Source organism: Xiphophorus maculatus, chromosome 20, assembly GCF_002775205.1.
Source record: "Xiphophorus maculatus strain JP 163 A chromosome 20, X_maculatus-5.0-male, whole genome shotgun sequence".
NCBI lineage: Eukaryota > Metazoa > Chordata > Actinopteri > Cyprinodontiformes > Poeciliidae > Xiphophorus > Xiphophorus maculatus.
The window spans coordinates 22995183-23015847 of NC_036462.1; the positions used below are offsets into that span (position 1 = coordinate 22995183).

Genomic DNA, 20665 nt, shown 5'->3' on the forward strand with positions numbered 1-20665 from the left:
AGGTGTGGGGCACGCCCACACGTCCAATCAAACAACAACTTCAAATTCTGCCTGTCCAATCACCACCGACAGGGCGGGGCTACTCTATGCCGGGCTCACGTTGCACATTTGTGTCAAACGGTTTGGGCTGGATGACGCTGTAAGACGCGTAACATGGAAACAACGAAAAAATATTCACTTTATACTGGATGGACCATCAATTTTGTGGACGCCTAGGTTTTGGATATTAAACCTAAGATCCAAGTGGATCTCAAAAGGTAAATGTTTCTCAAAATAAATGTAATTTGAGATGGCGTTCTAGAGTTAGCTAGAACTGGAAAGGCTAGCTATGCACTTCACCCCAAGAGCAGCAAGTGAATGTAAACAAAAGTAATGTAATCGTTGTCTTTTATTAGATGATGCTAAGATAGTATTATAATAATGTGACATACAAGTTTAAGTGGGTGTTTACCGTTGAAGACGATTTGTAAAAGCAATCGTTACTAGGTTGTATTGCTAATATTGTAGCCGTGTAATATGCTGCTAGCCAGTCGCGCTGGGTTTGCCAGCCGTCAAAAATCAGCCGATATAGTAAAATTGTATTTCAACCACGACATGCAAATCCTAAGCAATACTAGTTGAACGAGAGGGTATATGTGCAGCATTTGCTTATAAAACTACATATTAAGTTACAATTACGTTATTGAAATTTTCTGGAAACATTTTAATTCTAGTTTATTGTATGTCTTATAAGATAGACACAGGAAAGATTATGCACGTTACTTTAGACAAGTTAAAACGACATTGAATTACGGATTGGTGGTTTATGTTATTTGGTTTTCTCTCTGCACGTATCAAGAAGTGACGTGTGGTGATTATGGACGCTATTGGGGTCAGTGGGTTCTACTTGGGAGGGGCCAGGGAAACTTTAAACCTGTGTTGTGGTCGTTTGTAGGTTGTGGTTTATTATCTATTATTTGGTACAAATCAGATGTGTGATTGGGTTAGAGATTTGCTCAACTGCGATAATAACTTTATGTGAAGTTTTAAATTGTTGTTTGCAGTTAGAGTATAAATTAAGAAAATTTTATTTGAAACTTGTTTTGTAAATTAAATCATTAGGATATTTTATAATATTTTCAAAAACCTGGGGTAAATTGTACTAACTCGGGATCATAAATGTGATCCTTCATCTGATTTAGCTTTTTTCCTCTTGATTGTTTTTTTTTTTTTAAATGATGCATTTTTTACAGTAATCAACCTCTAACTTGATTTTCTCCAGGTTTCATCAGACTTTCCCCTAAAAATAAAAATAATTTCATTAATTTTGCCTTTTCACTGTTTCAAACTATATTTCCCACCCTCACCCTCAACTCTTTAAGCTTCCTTATTGCCATTATAAGTTAGGTTTTATTTTTATTTTTTTGTTGTAAACTCTTGGTTTATTCATATGTTTTATATTTATTTACATTTAGTTATTTTTCATTTATCTCCTTTAACTGAAGAAATGCTCAGTTTTCATAATTAATGACGGACACATTCACTCTGACTGGACCTGAATAAAATTTGTTTTACGGTAGAGGTTTATGGACCCTTTATGTAATTACAACAAATATGTGCTCACAGGTCGCACAACGTTTGTCACCACATAGGTCCATTTGGTATTTTTCTTTTTTTAAAAATTGTATTTGATTAATTTGACTAAATTATCACTAACGCCAAACACTATAAATTGACAACCAACATGTGTACCTAACTGTTGGTACTGTGACTCCATCACCAAATGTAGGTATTTACCCTGTCAGAGTTGCTTTGTTATAGGAAGTTGTCTTTTATTGCAAGAGAACATTTATTCATCATGGTTAATTTTTTTTTGAATAAAGAGTACATCAAGTCATGTTTCTCACATATCTATATAAAATATAGTGTAAGATAAACATTTTGCTGCTAGAAATTAAAGGCTGAAGTTTTCAGCTTGCGTAATAGTCAATGTGGCCAACTCAAATACATAAACATGCATGTTTGTGTCACATAGCTGCAGATTCCTGTTTGACCTGTCATACCATGCTTTTCCCAAAAGCTGTTTAGCGCAATCTTAGATTTTGTGTTGTGATGCATAATTTCTAACATTATTTGAACATTTCTTTATTCTCTATTTATTTATTTCTCATGTTCTTCTAAAATGTTTTTTTTTTGTCTCTGATGCTGTTAGTCTTAGCCTTAGGAGGTATGCTTTAAATTAGAGCTGTTTTAGGAGAATCAGACTTTTGTCAGGTTTGAGCTTTAGAGAAAGATCTGCATCTGCCCAACTACCATTGCTGAAACTTTTTGTTTAATTTTAACGTACTAAGTTATTTTTTTTTAGTATGAGATTTTTCTACTCAAAGTACAATTTATTAATCACCCCCCAACATAAGCACACACTACACACTTGCTCACATGGAGAATGAGATTCATTTACACCTAATAAACAGGGAGAAAACTGACCCCAGAAAACCTGGTTTCTGAAAAAATGTCTGCAGAATAAACACACTTATTAGTTTATGCTTTATACACTGCTCAAAAAAATAAAGGGAACACTTAAACAGGTGTTTAACACTTAAAGTGTTCCCTTTATTTTTTTGAGCAGTATATTTTGCAATCAAATCAGTCCGTACAGCATCTGTTTGACAATGTTCTGTTGTAATCTGTTGCAGGAATTTGAATGGACAGACCTACAAAGTAGGAATGCACTAATATTTACCAATATTATGTATATAATTTTTTCTACTGTTTTGACACCTTTGGAAAGAAAACGATTGAAATAAATGGCAACAAGATGAAAACAAATATTGGTTATTAACATCAGCCTGGTTTTATTTACCAGACCGACACCAATATGTAAAACAATGAATAATATCGGACGATACCGACATTGGTTCCGATATATCATGCATTACTAAACAAAGCACTGTTGTGTCTATAATTTGTTTGGAAGAATAGAATAAAAACTGCTGACCAGTTATGCTACATAAAGACATCATTCTAAAATTACCTTAACATAATAACAGGTAGCATTTTAGCTGTATCTCATTTGCTCTCTAATAGAACATTTTTGATATTTTTATTTCCTTCTGTTTGCTACCATTTTATTAGCATAACAGGTTTTTGCAGGCTTTTGGTTAAAATATAATTTTAGGTCAGAAAAGTGTATTATAAATGTAATTTTTAAGCAGTGTACATGGAGACAGTAACCTGAGCTAAAGGGAAAAGAAAGACTGTAGAGATTTTTTTTAACATGTAGACATGAGATTTTCACCTACTTTCATCTTCCACCTCTATATTTTATGTAACTGCTGTTATACTTGTCTTAGCAAGCTAAATGTGCAGAGTGTTAAGCTTTAGTGACATCATTCTTTGGAAAATCTTTGACTATTGGGAAACTGTATTATAAGCTAAATCATTTAATCCACCATCTAATCTTCCACAAACAGCAAAAGTCTTGCAGCTCAACCTACCTGTTTTCACAGGCAGCGCTTAGTTAATCATGCATAACATTAACAAAAAAAGTCACCTTAGCACATTCATTAACTACAGTCCTATTAGAAGGTGTTCCGTTCATTGCAGATATCCGAGTATTTATACCTGTGACTAAATGTGTTAAAACAGCTTTGGAAGTATCTCTACAAGCTTGTCACACTCATGTTTGGATGCTTTCTCCTATTCTCTGCACATCCTCTCAAGCCCTGTCAGGTTGGGTAGGAAGCATCAGCAGACAACTGTTGTTAGGTTTTTCCAGAAATGTTAAGTCTCGGCTCCATCAATGCTACCCAAGGGCATTTACAAACTGCTCCTGAAGTCACTCCTTTGTTACATTGGCTATTTGTCGTACTTACGGCAAAATAAATCTAACATCTATGAATCTTTTAGTGAGTTACAGCTGCCGTCTGGCAATACTAAAATAAAGACCTGATTGGTAGAGTGCTTTAACATAGTCAATAGTTGAGTAGTATTTCCTAACTCTGCATTAGAACTTTGACGCTCTGCCTCAGTGACCACAGGCTTCTTGGTTTCCTCTCTTAACCAGAAAGCTTTAATTTCTAAAGAACAATTACCATACACTGGTTTTCAGGACATTCATTGCTGCCATATTTCTTCTTGTGTTCTGCTCCAATATCTGTATTTTTGTCATGAGAGGTCTACCGCTCTTCCCTGTGTGTTCATTGCTCGTTTTCTTCTCTGATGCACTGTGTGCAGATTGTTACTCAAATCACTTTTAGAAAAAGTTTTCACCCTAGAAAAAAGTGAGAGGTGAGAATGTTTCAGGTGAAACTGTATGTGAGAGTACCTAACCAACACCTTATCGAAGCTACCTAAAAATAGAATCAACCTTGTTTTTGTGCTGCAGGATTAAGGCCAAGTCAGATGATCATATGTTTACAGTGATATGTGTCTGTTGCTTTAAGTAATGTGTGAGTAAAGACTACATCTCTGCAACTGAACTGCTGGGTTTGACTTGATGTAATAATTTAATACTAAAAATCATTTGTAATTGTTGTAGTTACACAACCGAGTATCACAGTATTGCTGTAGTGATGACTGACAATGTTCAAGTGTAAATGGACGCTTATGGGAGTGAGTCAGACTCCAGGAAGTTGGTGTGATAATCAGACACAGCAGTAACATTGGATAAGGAGGCAGACTATATTTGTCCTTGCTTGCAAAATAGAAACATTATTCTGAACATAATACAAAATATACAGAAAAATTGTGTTTTGTATTTTTGCAAAGGCTGTGTAAGCTGAATTTGTTTTTGTCTTGTTTTGATTTGAGTATTTAAAACATTAAATGGGAAAAAAACTTAATTGTAGGTAAATTCAAGTTTTCTGTTCATGGCTGAAACTGTTGATGATGTTTCAACACCAGGTATGTATTAAGTGTGAATGTCTACTCTCCAGACTTCTCGTGGCTCGTGTTTTTGGAGCTCGCTTAATGGACAACAACTTTACTCCAAAGAGCTGCACATCCACATACAGAATAATGTTGACCTTATAATATTATTTACAGAAAAGCAGTTAAGTCAAGATGACGCTAGATTGTCACAATAGACCCGTTAGTTTCATGAAATGAATAACCTAACCTCATCCAATTAAAGTAAAGGAAGGTAGAGTTGAGCTTCAGTGCCATTGTATGTCAAAAAAGCTGTTACCATAGGGACACCAAGGCCATTTTTGCCCAGTGTCTTTGTTATTGTTGAATCATTAATGCTGACTGTAGCTGAGGCAATATCAGTGATTTAGATGTTGTTCTGGATTTTTGGTGACCTTCTGGCCACTCTGAGAAGGTTCTCCACTGCTACCTTTCTCCATATAATTGTTCTCACTGTGCTTCACTGTAGTACCAATGTCCCAAAACTTCCTTGGTAACCCTTTTCAGACTCCTAGATGTAATAAATTACACTCGATGTATTGCTGTTGTGGTCTGTTAGCATACGTCATAATGTCAAACAGATGCACCTATGTATTCACAAAGGACTGAGTTGGTTATACAGTTTTTTTTTTGTTATAGTGAAGGAAATTCTCAATAAAAACGAGTTATTGTATGCATGTTTATCCTAGTCTGGTATTTAAAAAATAGGTTGTTCTGAATGTGGAAACAATATCAAACCTGAAGTGATTTTTTTTTTTAAATGGACAAATAGTTTTTCCACAATATTGTATGCAGGACAGGTCTAGTGCAAGAGAATTCCCTCGAAACAAACTCTAATCACCTGTATTTAAATTGAAAAACATTATTTTAAAATAAGTTGGAAAGTTCAAACTTAACAAAGCCATAAATCTTTAAAAAAAGGGATATTCCCCAAATTTCACTTTGTAAGTTACCTATTTTCTAAACTACAGATTAATTTTCTAAACGACAAACACGCATGCCTTCCCGATATATGGACTTGATCTGTTCTTAAACAGTTGTATGGATAAATTTATCAGTTTGTTAAAGCAGACAGCTGTCCTATCAATCCAACCTAAGTTAGTTTTTTTTCTTTGCTATCTTTGAGCCAGGACTCACACATGGTAGTAGTCTTCACTAGAATAGAAAGTACATCTGTGTCGTTATAGTCAACTTTGATTGATTTTTTTCCCCCCCTTATCAATAACATTCTTAGTGCTGGATGAAGGCTGTTAAAATGTGTAAATCTTAATCATTGTTACTCTTTTAGGGTTTATTGCAACTCTTGTGTAAAAGACCCAAGAAAAGCTTTCACTTGATGACACAGTCTTCATACCAGCACCACTGTCCTATTCACTTCAGGAAATATTTTCAGTCTTTTGACGTTCAAAGCAGGTAGAGATAGATGCACTACAAAAGACTTGCTGCTAAAAGTAGTTCAACAAAGTTCTGACCACTTTAAAATAATTATTTCTTTTAGAGCACTTGTGCACAGTCCATAAATATTAAAAGAAGTAAATGGTTTTGTGCAGGTTCTTGTTTTTCCAGGAAGTAAATCTAGACCTTTCTTCTGATTATGGATCTTACAGTCGACCGTTATGTTCTGTTATCTTACAGTGCTCGATACACAGCGTCATATCCTTGACTCGGCATTCACCTGAGTTTTTGTCAATTTATTGCCACCACATGGAACCTCTTCCCCTTAAACATATGAAGACACTTCGTTGCAACTTTAACCGGACAATATGCTGTTGATGTATGACCAGAGTGCGGTGATGTCAGGAGGGGATGGGAGTCAAGGCGGGGAGGAGCCAGCATTGCCATTGGGCCCAACAGAGGGTGAAGGAGCAGACGGGGGCACATCTGGGTGTCAGGATGGGGAACTGCAGCTACAGGACCTCACAGCAGAGGGACAAGGAGCTTTAACAGGAGAAGTGGGGCAGGAAGATGAGGAGATGACCAGCACCTCCAATGACCTTTCTTCCTCAACCAATGAAAGCCCAGGGAGCGCCGGAGGATGTCCCTCACCGTCGACCAAGAGGTAATTACTTACTTTTCTTCTGTACTGAACTTTTGGCTTCAAATTGAAGAACACCTTGGTGTCAGGAGAATACTGTATCTAACCATTTAAAATGAGGGCTGAATTTTTATTAATTTTATTTTGAGGTCAAAGAAAACAAAAAGAAAGTTGTTTAATGGAAATATACATTTTTGCTTATTTTTGTAGCTCAAGCCTCAGAAACACTAAATAACTCAGTACTGTAGAGTTTTACCAACATAGCTACTTTTCTGCAATTAAACCCAACAAAGTAAAAAGCATTAATAATATTGAGCAACAAACAATTTTTGTTTAGATGTCATCATTGAAAGAGGGCATTCATTCATTAAACTCATCTGATACTTTCAGAGAAATCAGGCCCTGTCTTTGAGTTTGAAAACACATACGCTCCTTCCTAATGTCTATTTTGTTGTTGCTCTTTTGATTGTTTAATCTGACGTGTTACTTCTGTTTAGTTGCTTTCTGTTCCTTTAATTTTTTTAAAGCAGCGAGTCGGCTGTCAGGGGACGAGGCCACGCCCACAGAGATGTGGTGAGCACAGTGGCTGAGATGAAAAAGAGGCTTCCATCTGACAAACGGAGCCACAGCAAACCCAGCACTGTGGAGGCCTTAAACTACGCTCTCAACTGTGTCAAGCAAGTACAAGGTAAACCCCGCTAATCAGGCAGATATTCCTGGAGAGTCACGATAAACTGTAAGACGTTTCTATTTTAAACTGTGCGTTATCATCTATAGCCAACAGTGAATACTACAAACTGCTGATGCAGAATGGACAAGACCAGAGAAAAGATGCCACTGTTTGCACCTTGGAAGAGCTGGAGAGGGTCACATCTGAGCACAACCTAAAAAACACGGTATGTGCGCACATTTGCATGTAGATCCAAAACATGTGGAAGATGTCACTCCTTGTGTTTTTCTCTGTAAAGATATTCAAAGCCATTTTAACTACCAATCATTTGTATTGTTTTATATTGATTGTGTGCTCTGGCGTTCTGGACAACATCACTCTTAAACTAACATGCCTGTATTAATGTACCTATGTTCCACAGCTGAGTGATTGTTCTGCAATGACTTGGGAAAGTGTTCATATTGTTGAAGATTTTCTGAATGTATTTTTCAAGGATTTCAGGTGATAAACCAGCACAAAGTTGTGCATAACAGGGTGGTAAAGTCACGCGGGTGGGATGCTAGAGTTGATAGGAAAATAAATGGAGCAAAATGCAGGGTCAACTTGAAGAAACTGTTATGAGTTGTAAAGGACTCAGGACTGGGTCAAAGGTTTACCTACCAACAAGTGTAATGATTTAGTAGAATGACAGTAGAATGATTTAGAGCAAAACATGTTGGATAATCCAACATCTAGAAGCAAATCTAATAGAGAATCAGTGGCACAGCTGGAAAATTGATGCTCAGTTGACTTCTATCCAGTCGGGGCGTGTACCTAAAGCAGGATGAAAACTGTGATGTACAAATGTTCAAAACTGAGACTTAAACCAAAAGTGTAAAATGAGCAAAAGGTGGTTTCACAACTACTGACTCAAGGGGTCTGACTACAAATGCATTTTGTAGTTACTTATTCATAAAAATACACTATTTTCTTTCCCCTTCACAACTATTTGTTTAGCTTTATTCATCTTCCCATCAGCCCCCCACAGAATGATGCTGCCATCACCACCATGCTGTGCACTACTTTATGGCGGTCTGTCTGGGATTTTGTCTGTCTTACAGAATCCCAATAAAACAGACCAAAGTTTCTGGTTGTGATGAGATGATGAAATTAAGATTAGTCCAAGGACTTTCTATACTTTTAGGAAGAATTGTACATCTGCTTGGTTTAGGTGTGTTTGTTTGATTTATGTCGTTGCCCATCTCTGTGTTGGTACAGGATTCCTTCGTGATGGTGTTCTCTCTCTCGAGCGGCTGCCTGTTGTACACGTCGGAGCAGGCTCCCAGCTTACTGTGCTGCAAGAGGAAGTACCTGGAGTCTGCAAAGTTTGTCGAGCTGCTCTTCCACCAAGACGTCAACGTCTTCTACTCGCACACGGCACAGCCTCACCTGCCACCGTGGAGCAACTCACACTCTGGTAGGTTTTTGAAACATTTTCATCTTGCAGTCTTACCCTACTCTGTATAAAATTTTGACTTATATGAATTATTACAGTACTAGATGTGGGAATAGAGTTCAAAGTTATTTGATTACTGACTGTTCTGGCTACTCTGTGGTTGATTTGATCATTTTTAAGTGACACTGCAGTTTTTTGTCTAAAGAAAGATTTGTATACCGTTTATGAATATGCGATATGAAGTAATGTATGTTTGATGATGACACACAGCAAAAATGATTAAAAAATGCCTTCTTGGATTTAATTATCTATCTATTTAATTTTCAACAAGGATGTTGGCACTTGGTGGCACGAGAAACATTAATAAATCTGGAACTCAGTGACTGCTAAACAAAACTGAACTTTAATGCACAAAATGGCAGCTTTTTCTAAAGATTTATGGACAGATTAAATTAGTGTTCTTAATAGAGAAGACAGATGGATATCCTCTGGGATAGGTAATGGAGAGAAGGTTAAAGGGTTTACATACAGTATGTGTTAGCAGTTTCTAGTGCACAGGAAGCCAGCAAAGCCCTCAACCATTACTGAGTAATGACCTCGACCCCTTACTCACATGACTTAAATCCTATTAGGAGCTCACAGGCACTACTTAAATGTTGCTTTTAGAGGGAAAAAGCACGAGATGCACCTTTCAGTATATCATGGGACGATGTTCTTGTTGATTTAGGTACTGTGAAGACATAGAGTTAGATATTAGGTATTTAGGTAAATGAACAAGTTGGAAAAATGTCATCCCAATTTTTTTTTCTGTTTTTTTTATTATTAAATCACAAACATGATTTTACACAGCTCTTAGAGTAATGTACATAACAGAGCAAATTAATTTTCTGCCATTTTCAACACCATTAACATTTAATACATGTCCATATTTATAACCATCTTGGACAGTTTTGTTGAATCCAATAAACTAAAGGAAAGAAGAAAAAACAATTGCATTGTCTGCAAAACAGAATAAAGCGGCAATAGACAAAGTGTGCAATGTTAACAGCATCACAATCTCTCTGCTTTAGCAAATTATATTTAATATAAAATGTATATTATGTTTTCTTTAGCACACAACAAACAAGAACAAAAACTTAAGCTTTCCTCTCTGTTTCTACAGCTGGAGTTCTGTTTGACAGTGCGCAGGTCAAGTCCTTCTTCTGCAGGATAAGGTGAGTTTTTCCTTTCGCGCTTATAGGAACATTCAGAATTTGCCTCATACTTTATATCAGCAGGGCCTGCTTAACTATGAAAAAGTCATAATCATGTTTATAACCACTGTGCTCTTCAAGAACATATTGTGTACTTTCAAACTCTGATGTGGTTAAATAATACTTGTTTTATGTTGATCACACCGTTTTTAAATGAAACACAAAGTTGATGTTTCCACAGCCTTCGTTTTTCCAGTGGATGTTATTCAAAAACAGCTGAGAGCCTTGTGAAATGTGTCTTGTTGGGTCATTATATTTCATAAGACTTTGAGAAGGAGTGAATGTACACCAGCTATAAGGATCGGATTAGTTTTAGGGTCCCATCTTGGAGTTTGGAAGGTGTCACAACGGTAAAGGTGGTCAGTTTATTTGGATGTATATAAGAGAATGATGTCGCAAGTGTAATAACTTTTTAACTGTAGCAATATGTGAAAAATACACTGATGAGACAACGACAATATTTGTAGTTTTAACATATTTTTGTGTTTAAAATTAAAAAAAGAAATTGCATATTGTTTCAGAGGAAGCAAGGATCGCGAAGGTGAGATGCGTTACAATCCTTTCAGGATCACACCATACCTGCTGAAGGTGCAGGGCACAAGGAGCAGGGAGGAGGAGGAGCCATGCTGCCTGGCACTAGCCGAAAGAATCATCTCTGGTTACGAAGGTGCAGTAAATTATCATAACACCAAATTAAACAGATCTTATCTATTTAATAATAGCATTCACTTGTTTGAATTATTCATGGAACTGTTCTATTTACAATACCAAGGTTCTGTCCAGATCAAAGTTTTTGTCATTGTTATTTAGCTTAAATGTTATTTGTTTATGCAGCACCTCGTATTCCTATGGACAAACGTATCTTCACTACAACACACTCTCCTGGCTGTGTTTTCTTGGAGGTTGATGACAGGTGAGCAGGCATACAGCGATGTGCACCGCCATCATTTTAGGATGTGATAAAAGATGGCAGTGAGCTAATCTTTTTCTAAATATCCTCAGGGCTGTGCCGTTGCTGGGATACATGCCTCAGGACCTGATTGGCACATCGTTGCTCACTTGTATTCACCCAGAGGACCGTCCCCTCATGCTGTCCATGCACAGGCAAAGTGAGTGCTTAAAGCAGCAGAGCAAACTTTCTAGTATTCTTTGCATAAAATCAATGTAAAAGCAGTGTGAATGTGCACATTTTCCAAGTGTTTTTGAGGAAAAGCACAGAATTGTCTAGAATTTAAATTGAACACTAAGGAAAAATCACTGCGTTATATTTATATTGCCATATAGCACAGTCCCATCTTTGGAAATGATGTGAGTTGAAATTTGACAGACGGTTTTCTCACCTGTTTACTGTGTGAAAACCATGTTTTTGATTTTTTTGTGTGTGTGTTTTCATGCATTATTGTAGTATTAAAGTATGCAGGCCAGCCTCCTTTTGAGCACTCTCCAGTGCGTCTGCGCTGTCAGAATGGAGACTACATCACCTTGGACACCAGCTGGTCCAGTTTTATCAATCCTTGGAGCCGCAAGGTGGCCTTCATCATTGGACGGCACAAAGTCAGAACGTAAGCTGTGGCAATAGTTTGTCAGATTTCTCTTTCATCTCATTTAATGTTTCGATAATGAAGATAATGCGGCTGTGCTGATATCATCGTAGGAGTCCTCTGAATGAGGATGTGTTTGCGGCTCGTACAAAGGATTATGTTCCAGTCACTTATGAGGAAATAAAAGACCTTCAAGCCAAGATCTATAAGCTTTTCCTTCAGGTGAATTTATTATTCCATTTATTAAAAATAATCTACTAAACACATTTTTACCTGTTAGTTATACTGAAAGCTAAATCTCTGTACCATAGCTCGTTTGATGTAATTCTATCTTGTCCACAGCCGGTGCACAACAATGGCTCCAGCGGTTATGGCAGTTTGGGAAGTAACGGCTCCCATGAGCATTACGTCAGCTTCGCTTCTTCTAGCGAGAGCAACGGCAACCTGTGGGAGGACTCAAACCGGGAACCGGTGAGTCGTCACAGACAGTCAACGCACCTGTCGAGTGTGCATCCTCAAAATTAGCTGCAAAGGTTACTCATGCTGATATAATCTCTGTGTTCTTGCGTGCATTCCCCAGATGACCTTGCAGCAGATCTGTGCTGACGTGAACAGATCGAAAAGTTGGGGCCAACACACGCAGCTCGATTCCGGCCAAAGAAATGCTCCTCCTTGCAGACCGAACATAGGTGAAGTGGCCTTAGAAATACTCAATTCAGTGTTGCATAGTGTTAAATGTCATGGTTTTGACATAAATTTAAGGTTTTTGATTATGCATTTTGAATTTCATTTTGTTTTTAGGGTGAAATTATAATGTGAAGCACAACTTGAATGAATTTACAAACCAGAAACGGATGGAAATGTGTACTTTTTTTATTAGGAAGTTTCTCTAATCGGCAGAAAGTCAACACTATACCAGCTAAAACATAATATGTACATCCTGGCGATAATATTTACTTGATTGTCACTTAGTAATTGGTGTTTCAATAACAATTTTTTGTAGCCATCAAAGCTGATTTTGTGCTGCTTATGGTCAGTAGATGTTCAGTACAGTTAGAACCATGGCTTTCTGGCAGCGTGACATTTGCCTGTTTTATTTTTTGTAGATTAGAACAATCCACTGTGACTTATTTTCCAGAAAATCCTTTGCTTTACAAATTTATTCAAGTAGTTTGTTGTATTTTACACTTTTAATTCAATTAATACTTAAGACATTCGTGGTCACGAACATCATATGCAAACCTTCCGCCTGATATTTTATTCAGCATACAGCCATGAAACCCATTTTCAATGGGCAGATTATTATTAAAGGCTAAGCCTGTGAACCTTTTGCTTCTGCAGCGGCTCACCTCCACTCAGCCGCCAAGCCTGAAGTCAGAGGAAATGAAGAGAGCGGGAAGCAAACGCACATTCCCTCCTATCAGCAGATCAACTGTGTGGACAATATCATCAGGTGTGTTTGCAGCACCCAGTTTAGCATTGTGTGTTTGGTGTTTTTTGTCACTAAGACAATTTTGTTCTGCAGATACTTGGAGGGCTGTGCGGGTCAAGCCTTGAAGCGAAAGAACGAGTCTCCTTCCTTGGACACGACCTCTTCCTCATCCTCTACCTCAGAAGAAGAGAAGCCCAAAGGCGCGGCGGGTGTGGCTCCAAACGCTCCAGAAGGTAAAAGCAATTATCATTCAAGTCTTTGCATTTGACTGTAACCTTCTGTTAACATATTTTCACCTCACTTTCCAGTGGTTGTGTTGGACAGTGAGGTGTCAGTGGGCCCTGCAGCTGCAGCAGTTGTCGGGGCACCTCTGACAGACATCACCATGTCCTCTAAGGCCATGAGTGTTGTCTCGGTCACTAGCCAGTGTTCGTACAGCAGCACCATCGTCCATGTGCCACAGCCTGAGTCAGGTATACAGACCCTACTTGCTTCAGTGAGTCGGTTCATGGAAGCTGCTGAGATTTGCTTTTGGAACTTCTTTGTTGATCTGGTACTTTATTAAATTGATTAAAAAAACTGAACTGTGTCAAGAGGTAAGTTCAGTATGGTACATATTTTTGTGCATTTCATAAAGGTTTAACTAGTCTTGGATGTTTCTACAGAAGAGAAAGGTTAACTCGCCTTTTCCCATTTTTTTCTTGCAGAGGCCACTGCGCTGGAGGATGCCCCAATGGGCAGCGAGCCTGCTGACCCTGCGGCGACCCCCGTCCGCCCAACCCTGAGTCCCGCTGCAGAGGAAAGAAGGTTGATTGGGCTCACCAAGGAGGTGCTGTCAGCTCACACGCAGAAGGAGGAGCAGGAATATGTTGATCGTTTCCGCCATCGCATCCTTCAGAGTCCCTACAGCTCCTATTTGCAGGAGGAAAATGGCTCGATGGCTCACTCTCATCAACCAGGTACTGTATGTGCATGTTGTTGCTTAAAGACTGAGCTCGGTCTGGGCTCCTGCTGGAATCCTTTCTGCGCCATAGAAATCTAGAAAAATGTGTGTTTTCAGACATCAACTACATTTTTTGTTTATCCTTCTATTCATATGTTTATCCATCTCTTTGTCACTTAAAGTCTCTCCATCCATCATTTTCTTTTGTCCGTGTGTCCTCTTGTTTGTTTATCCACTATCTGTCTGTCCATTCATCTTCTGTTTTTCTATCCACCCATTTCTCTAACCCTAACCCTGTCCATCTGCAATTTGCCCAATTATCCATCCTCTATCAGTATGGCTGTCCATCAATCCATTTGTCACTTTTGACCATCTATTTGTCCATTGTCTATTTTTCCATCTGTCCCACAATTTGCCCATCCAGCCATCTATCCATATTTACAGACTGATCACTATAGAAGTATTTGCATTGAATTCCTGACCACCTTTCTATGTATTCTTCAAAATATGTAGAAAATACAAAAAAGTGTTATTTTTTTCCCTGAACTTGTCTGGGAATATTTGAAATTCTTGACTCTTGATATAAAACTAGGAGCAACCTGTAAATATTTCATGTGTAAAGTTAATTCGTTAAAAGACACAATTATATAATTGTAATGAGGTTTTTATTTTGGATTCCTCTTTCATCACAGGGGACTATATGCGTCCAATAAGTGCTGGAGGCTGGAATCGCTCTCGAAGAGCCAGACACAAGCGGCCCAAACCTCAGGGCTCCTCAGACAGTTATGCCTCCCCGACCGGCCCTACCGGCCCCGTCCCCTACTCGTCGTGGCCCTCTTCTGAGTCGTCACAGCCCCAGATGGCAGAGACTTACAGCCAAACGTCCCCCGTCCCTGTGCCGTTCTTTCCCGTCCTGGGAAATCCAGCCGCGGAGCAGCCCCGGCCACAACAGCCACTCGCAGCACCTCCTGGCATGTTGCAGCCTCCCGAGCAGCTCGGCTACAACTTCAACGTCATGCCGTCCGGTCAGGGCCAGCCGGCCCTGCACCCGCTTCAGATGGAGCCCCTGCAGAATGTCCAGAACTTTTACAGCCCACTGCCGCTGGTTTCAGCCCAGAGCTTTAACCCGTACATCCCTCCCGTCATGGCCGTCATCCTGCCTAACTATCCCAACTTAACTCCAGGCTTTCCCTCCATTCCCTCAGCTGTACCTCAAGGACCCAGCATGATAGCAGGCTACGCTCCTGGCAGCGTGTCCTTCCCTCAGCTTCAGCCTCAGTTCCAGGTCCAGACCAGCCCACACACTCAGACGTCACCGGGCCTTCTTCTTTCCTCGCAGAAGGCCGCGTCCTCCATCGGGGAGGAAGAGGAGGCAGCCGGGCCTCAGGCCTTGTTTTCCAGCTCTCGCTCCAGCTCACCTTTACAGCTCAACCTCCTGCAGGAGGAGCTTCCCAGACAGAGCGAGGGGCAGAGCAGCACTGGACTCAACCACCCTGAGAGTCTCCACGAGCAACACGCCATCGAGGTCAGCTTGAACTTATGACTCATATCATCAGCGTTAAAAATACTCACTGTATCGTGATTGAAGTGGCATTGATATGAAAACTGCTTCTTTGTTAAGGGGGACGCACCAAGTGAGTCTGGCAACCAGGATGCCCAGTCGACGTCTAGTGAGCTGCTGGACCTGCTCCTGCAGGAGGACGCCAGGTCAGGAACTGGATCCAATGCTTCAGGATCTGGATCAGGGGAATCTGGAGGTTCGCTGGGATCTGGATCCGGCTCCGGCTCCAATGAAACATCCACGTCACACACTGGTACAAATGGCAGCACACTCAATCATCTTTTTAAAGTTTATTTATCAGCATTTTTCTACTTTTAGCTTTAAATTGTATGCTTGTTTCTAAAATGGATAGATATGTGTGTGTGGGGGGGTGTAACAGAGACTAGGCACAAGGCAGCAAAGAAAGCAGACAAAAGTTGCAGAAGAGCGATTAGATATGAAACTAAACTTTGACATCAATGCACGACACAGTTACCCCCATCAAAGAAGAAAGCATAATCTACTGTTTAATGTCTTTCATAAAGCCAGTTTTTATTCAATAAGGAGGACAAAGTGAGGAGATTGGTTGTTTGGGAGACGTTGGCTTACCAAATCCAGTTCTGCCTGCAATTCATCACAGTGGTGAAAGAGCACTTGTGCTTGTAGAATAGTAAATAAAGTAAACTTAAATAGACTCCACATTTCAGATAAATGAATTTCTGCTCCAGCTCAGATCAAATGTTGTTTACAAGTCTCCCTTGAGTGCCATTTTTGCTCAGTCTTGTTCTTTTCTTTTGTCCTATGCTGTCTCCATTTGTAAATAAAGACCAATGTGGTTTGCTGTAGTCACAGAGTCTCACAAAATAGCTTTGTGACCCTTTCCAGACTGCAGGATGTCTAATACTAAACTCATCTTTCCTTGAATGTCTTTATATCATCCTTCTTAGTGTCACTAAGCAGGCGAAGGATGTTAATACCTGTAAGTGAGGTCTTGAGCCTAGAGTGATGCAAAATATTCTGGCATACAGGCAGCAGCCACAGCAGCAAGTATTTTGCCAGTAATGACTCGTCAGACACGTCCCGCAAAGCCCGCAAAAGCCAGGAGGCATCGGTGGAGCGGCCACACAGCTTTGAAACTCAGGTGGAGAGCTCCTTGTGGAGCATGATCCAACACACGCCTGAGCAGGTCATGATGACCTACCAGATACACACAAGGTAAACATCAGCTATAAACTATAGACTTTTACATAGTTTGTATGTAATATGTAGTTTAAAGATGCACTGCTGAGCTTTTGACCTGACTTTAGTCAATTTTAGTTTAAAGAGCTATAATTTTCAGCATTCATAATATTTTTCTACGCTTGAGCTCATAATATCTGTTTTATTTGGAATAAATTTGGCATAACGTCATGTATTAGAGAGAGAGAGAGTAAATGCTGTAAAACAGGGTTTAGAAATAGCCAAGACAGATTGATAACAGAGTTTACATTTAAGCTGATTTTAGCTTCTGATCCTGTCCAGTGGTGTGGTTAATGTTACTACGTGGAAAACAAAAGTCTGTTTGTATACAGGGGCATCTACAATGGACCAAGAGGAGCAACAGATCCACAGTTTTGAAAAGTTGGGGAGGAACTTGCATTTTTGCTCCATTTTTTTTCTTTTTAAATTAAACCTAGAAGTAAACTTTGTAATAGGCTCATGAACTTCTATTGTCATTAAATGCCTCACAAAGTCAGGGTTACATTAAGTCCCACTTGCTTTATACTTAGCCAATTAAAGTTTAGTAGGATTTTTTTTTTTTACTTCATGATGACTAGAGATACACCAACCAATCAGCTCTCCGTTTCCTGATTGACTGACGCAAATACTGAAAAATCTGGGGGTGGGGGATTTCCCTATGTTTTTAAAGGCATCAAAGACTTCCCACCATTTTTGAGACTATAAAAGAGTTAATCCGCATAATTTACTTTTATGTGCTTTTTTGATTTAAAATAAAATCCTAGCTAAAGGTTAGGGACATATACTGTATATTGAGGCATAAATGGGACGAATGTAATAGATTTTATGAGAGAAGTACATTTCTTCTCTTATATTTATTATTATCCTTAAAGTCAAAAACTCTTAGTCAGCAGTTCAAAGAAAAAACTGGTATTGGCCAGGAAAAGCCGGATTAGTGCATCCTTAACATAGTATAATCTTTCTCCTGACAGGGATCAGAATGAAGTGCTGGCAGAAGACAGAGAAAAACTGCGAGTGCTTCAGCCGCTCCAGCCGTGGTTCAGCCAGGACCAGAAAGAAGAGCTGGCCAAGGTCCATCCTTGGATCAAGCAGCACACCATCCCACAGGAATTAGACACACAGGTAGCGCAGAGCTCCTAAATTACTGCCATTCGCCTCTGTCTTCACATTGATTCCATGTGAAACACATCCTTCTGTCTCCTCTCAGGGCTGTGTGAGCTGCATCTCGGGGGCCGGCCTGGCCCGCTCCCCTCAGCCAGCGGTCTCAGAGAGTTTATTACCTGTGGAGAGCCTTCAGCAGGACTCTGTCGAACCTGTGGCTGACACCTTAAACAGCTCACAGTGAACCAGGCCTGTCAGAAACTTCAGAAATACTCTCGGTGCATCTCTTCTAAACACTCCACGGTAACGGATCCTATGGCTTTAATATATTGCTAACACATTTTGTACAGACAAGGCGAGGCTCAAAAACAGTGGAGGAGAGCAAAGAGAGACATGTTACTGGCCTCTTGATGGACTCTACGTCTCTTCTTTTTCTGTTAATCAAGCCCCTGGAGGGATTTGTGTGATAGTAATGACTCTATAGACCTTTTCTCAGTAAGCCACCTGGTGCTCAGTGTATAAAAAAAAAAGGTTTGAGCACTGTGTGAAGACCTGCACTACCTTTGTCACACAAACATGACTGTTTGAGAAGACCGAAACGACTTGGATCAAGAACACGCAGCAAACTTTTCTCCAGTGATGCCCAGTCCAGGTTGTGCAGATTTCTGAACCTCATCAACACAGCAGCGACCGACCATGATCGGCATACGACAAACTTCTCTTTACCCGATGGACACAAAGACATGTTTGCTGCTCTTGGTTGTTTATAATGTTCAAGTAAAAAAAAAAAAATCCTACATGTTGTTATTGTAGTGTTATAATCTCATATCCCGTAGCCTGATTTCCCAATGTCCAGATCATCTTTTTGTTGTGTTGTGTAATGTAATGTTGACTCAAAAAAACAGCAGCCAAACAGTTGAGAATTTCAAATGAACATTACCCCCCGAACGGATCCTCCTTCTGCTCAGTCATCACCCTGTTTGTACCTGTAGTCTAGTTGTGTTGCTGGGAAGAGGCTCCACGCAGCACCAGATTTTCCACTCGTCTCACTTTTACCGACTAAAGAAGTTTTGCGGTCAGACCGTGTTTCTGTATTTTGAACCGTGTGTGTGGTAGAAACGGAGAGGAAACTGACCAATTCTGAGAGTGGTCCTTTATTGAAATGAGGTTAGCAGGTGCGAATGGATGTCTGTTTCCTTTGAGACACTTGTCCTACAGTACAAGACTGAGCAGGGTCTGTTTCATTTTTTAATCAAAAGTACATGCCAGTACTGTGTATTTTATAGAAAATGTACACAAATACATAATACAAAGTGTATAAAAAGCCATTTGTCTTGAATTCAGGGATTGTTTGTGACACAAAAGAATGAATAAATGATCTATGAACTAAGATTCATCTGGGTGTGGCTTCTTTTTAATGCTCAGCATGTAGTACAGATTTTATATTTTCTTTTTCTCTGTGTGTGTCCTGTCTTGGTATCTCAGATGTATAATATGGAGAAGCTGGTTGCCTACATGTGGCATGGCAGTTTTGCTTTTCAAAAAGAATATATCAAGATGGTGTCATAACTGTGTGATGGATCAGTAAAGCTGCTGTGGGTAACTTAAATTAGTTTTTTTTACATATTTCTTAAAACTACCAGTGGACTCTGTCATGACAGCATAATATGAGACTGAAAATTTGTGAAAAATTTAAGTTTCCCTGCTTCCTCCCCTGTGATTTTACAGCCATATACAGAAATGCACAGCTCTGTCATGAACAACAAATCTTCGTTGTTCGTGATCCCCGTGTTCGTCTCCTCCTATTTGCAAGGAGGAGAGTCTTACCGCTGTCAATCACCTCGTGAATACATTTTTTCAGTACTGCATTGTGTTTTATAGGTAATGTCGACACAAAGCTTATTTGTGCTTTAACAAATAAAAATCTCAAAAGTTTGGCATGCCCTTGTATTCCATTGTATTTGAAACATGACTTAAGCGTTACTTTGACTGGACCATTCTGTCACAAGCAGCTGCAGCTTAAAGGTGACCCGTCAACGCAGTTTGAAGACTTTTGAGACCGCTTACAGGGTTTCTCCAGGATTTCCCTCTATTTCGCTACATCCTCCCATTAATTCTGAGCAGCCATGCCCCTGCTGAAAAGAAGAACCTCCCCAGCATGATGCTACCACCACCATGTTTCATGCTTGCATTTGGGCCAAATGTTTGGATTCGCTGTGAACTGCAAATGAGACTTTGTATGGTTTACTTTAAACACCAGCTTTTGTTCTTGCCTATTTTCCGTTAATGCCAGAAATGTGGATTGCATAACTAATAATTATGTTGTTGAGTTGCTTTGTACGGTAATCTGATTTAAACATCACTTAATTTTTCCCTGTACTGTCTGCTATATTCCTCAGTCTTCATGATGCTGTTTATTCACTAATATTCTCAACAAAAAAAACTCTGAGGAACTCAAAACAGATTTATACTGATATTAAATTGCCCTTTCACTCAGGTGATTTCTGAAGGCAGTCTTCATTTAGTGTAATTGGAGTAAAAGTCCCACAAAAACAAACAACTTTTTTCAGATTTTTCTTTTTTCAATTG

At 39.4% G+C, this 20665-nt stretch overlaps 1 protein-coding gene across 3 annotated transcripts; it reads left to right on the forward strand.

Moving 5' to 3' along the window:
- Positions 1-92: 92 nt before the first annotated feature.
- On the forward strand, positions 93-19468 carry per3 (period circadian regulator 3). Of its 3 annotated transcripts, none has more exons than XM_005804290.3 (22): positions 93-257; positions 6523-6946; positions 7450-7610; positions 7700-7818; positions 8850-9048; positions 10190-10241; positions 10802-10947; positions 11115-11193; positions 11283-11389; positions 11686-11842; positions 11935-12043; positions 12164-12292; positions 12402-12510; positions 13163-13274; positions 13347-13486; positions 13562-13726; positions 13961-14212; positions 14889-15721; positions 15818-16010; positions 16765-16951; positions 17947-18097; positions 18183-19468. In XM_005804290.3, exons 2-22 carry the CDS (start codon positions 6651-6653, stop codon positions 18318-18320), a joined length of 3834 nt encoding a protein of 1277 aa, XP_005804347.1. In that variant the 5' UTR covers positions 93-257; positions 6523-6650; the 3' UTR covers positions 18321-19468. The 3 variants fall into 3 exon arrangements, with proteins under 3 accessions (XP_005804347.1, XP_023180397.1, XP_023180398.1); XM_023324629.1 differs by having other exon boundaries at positions 7453-7610; XM_023324630.1 differs by lacking the exon at positions 13562-13726.
- Positions 19469-20665: the final 1197 nt, after the last annotated feature.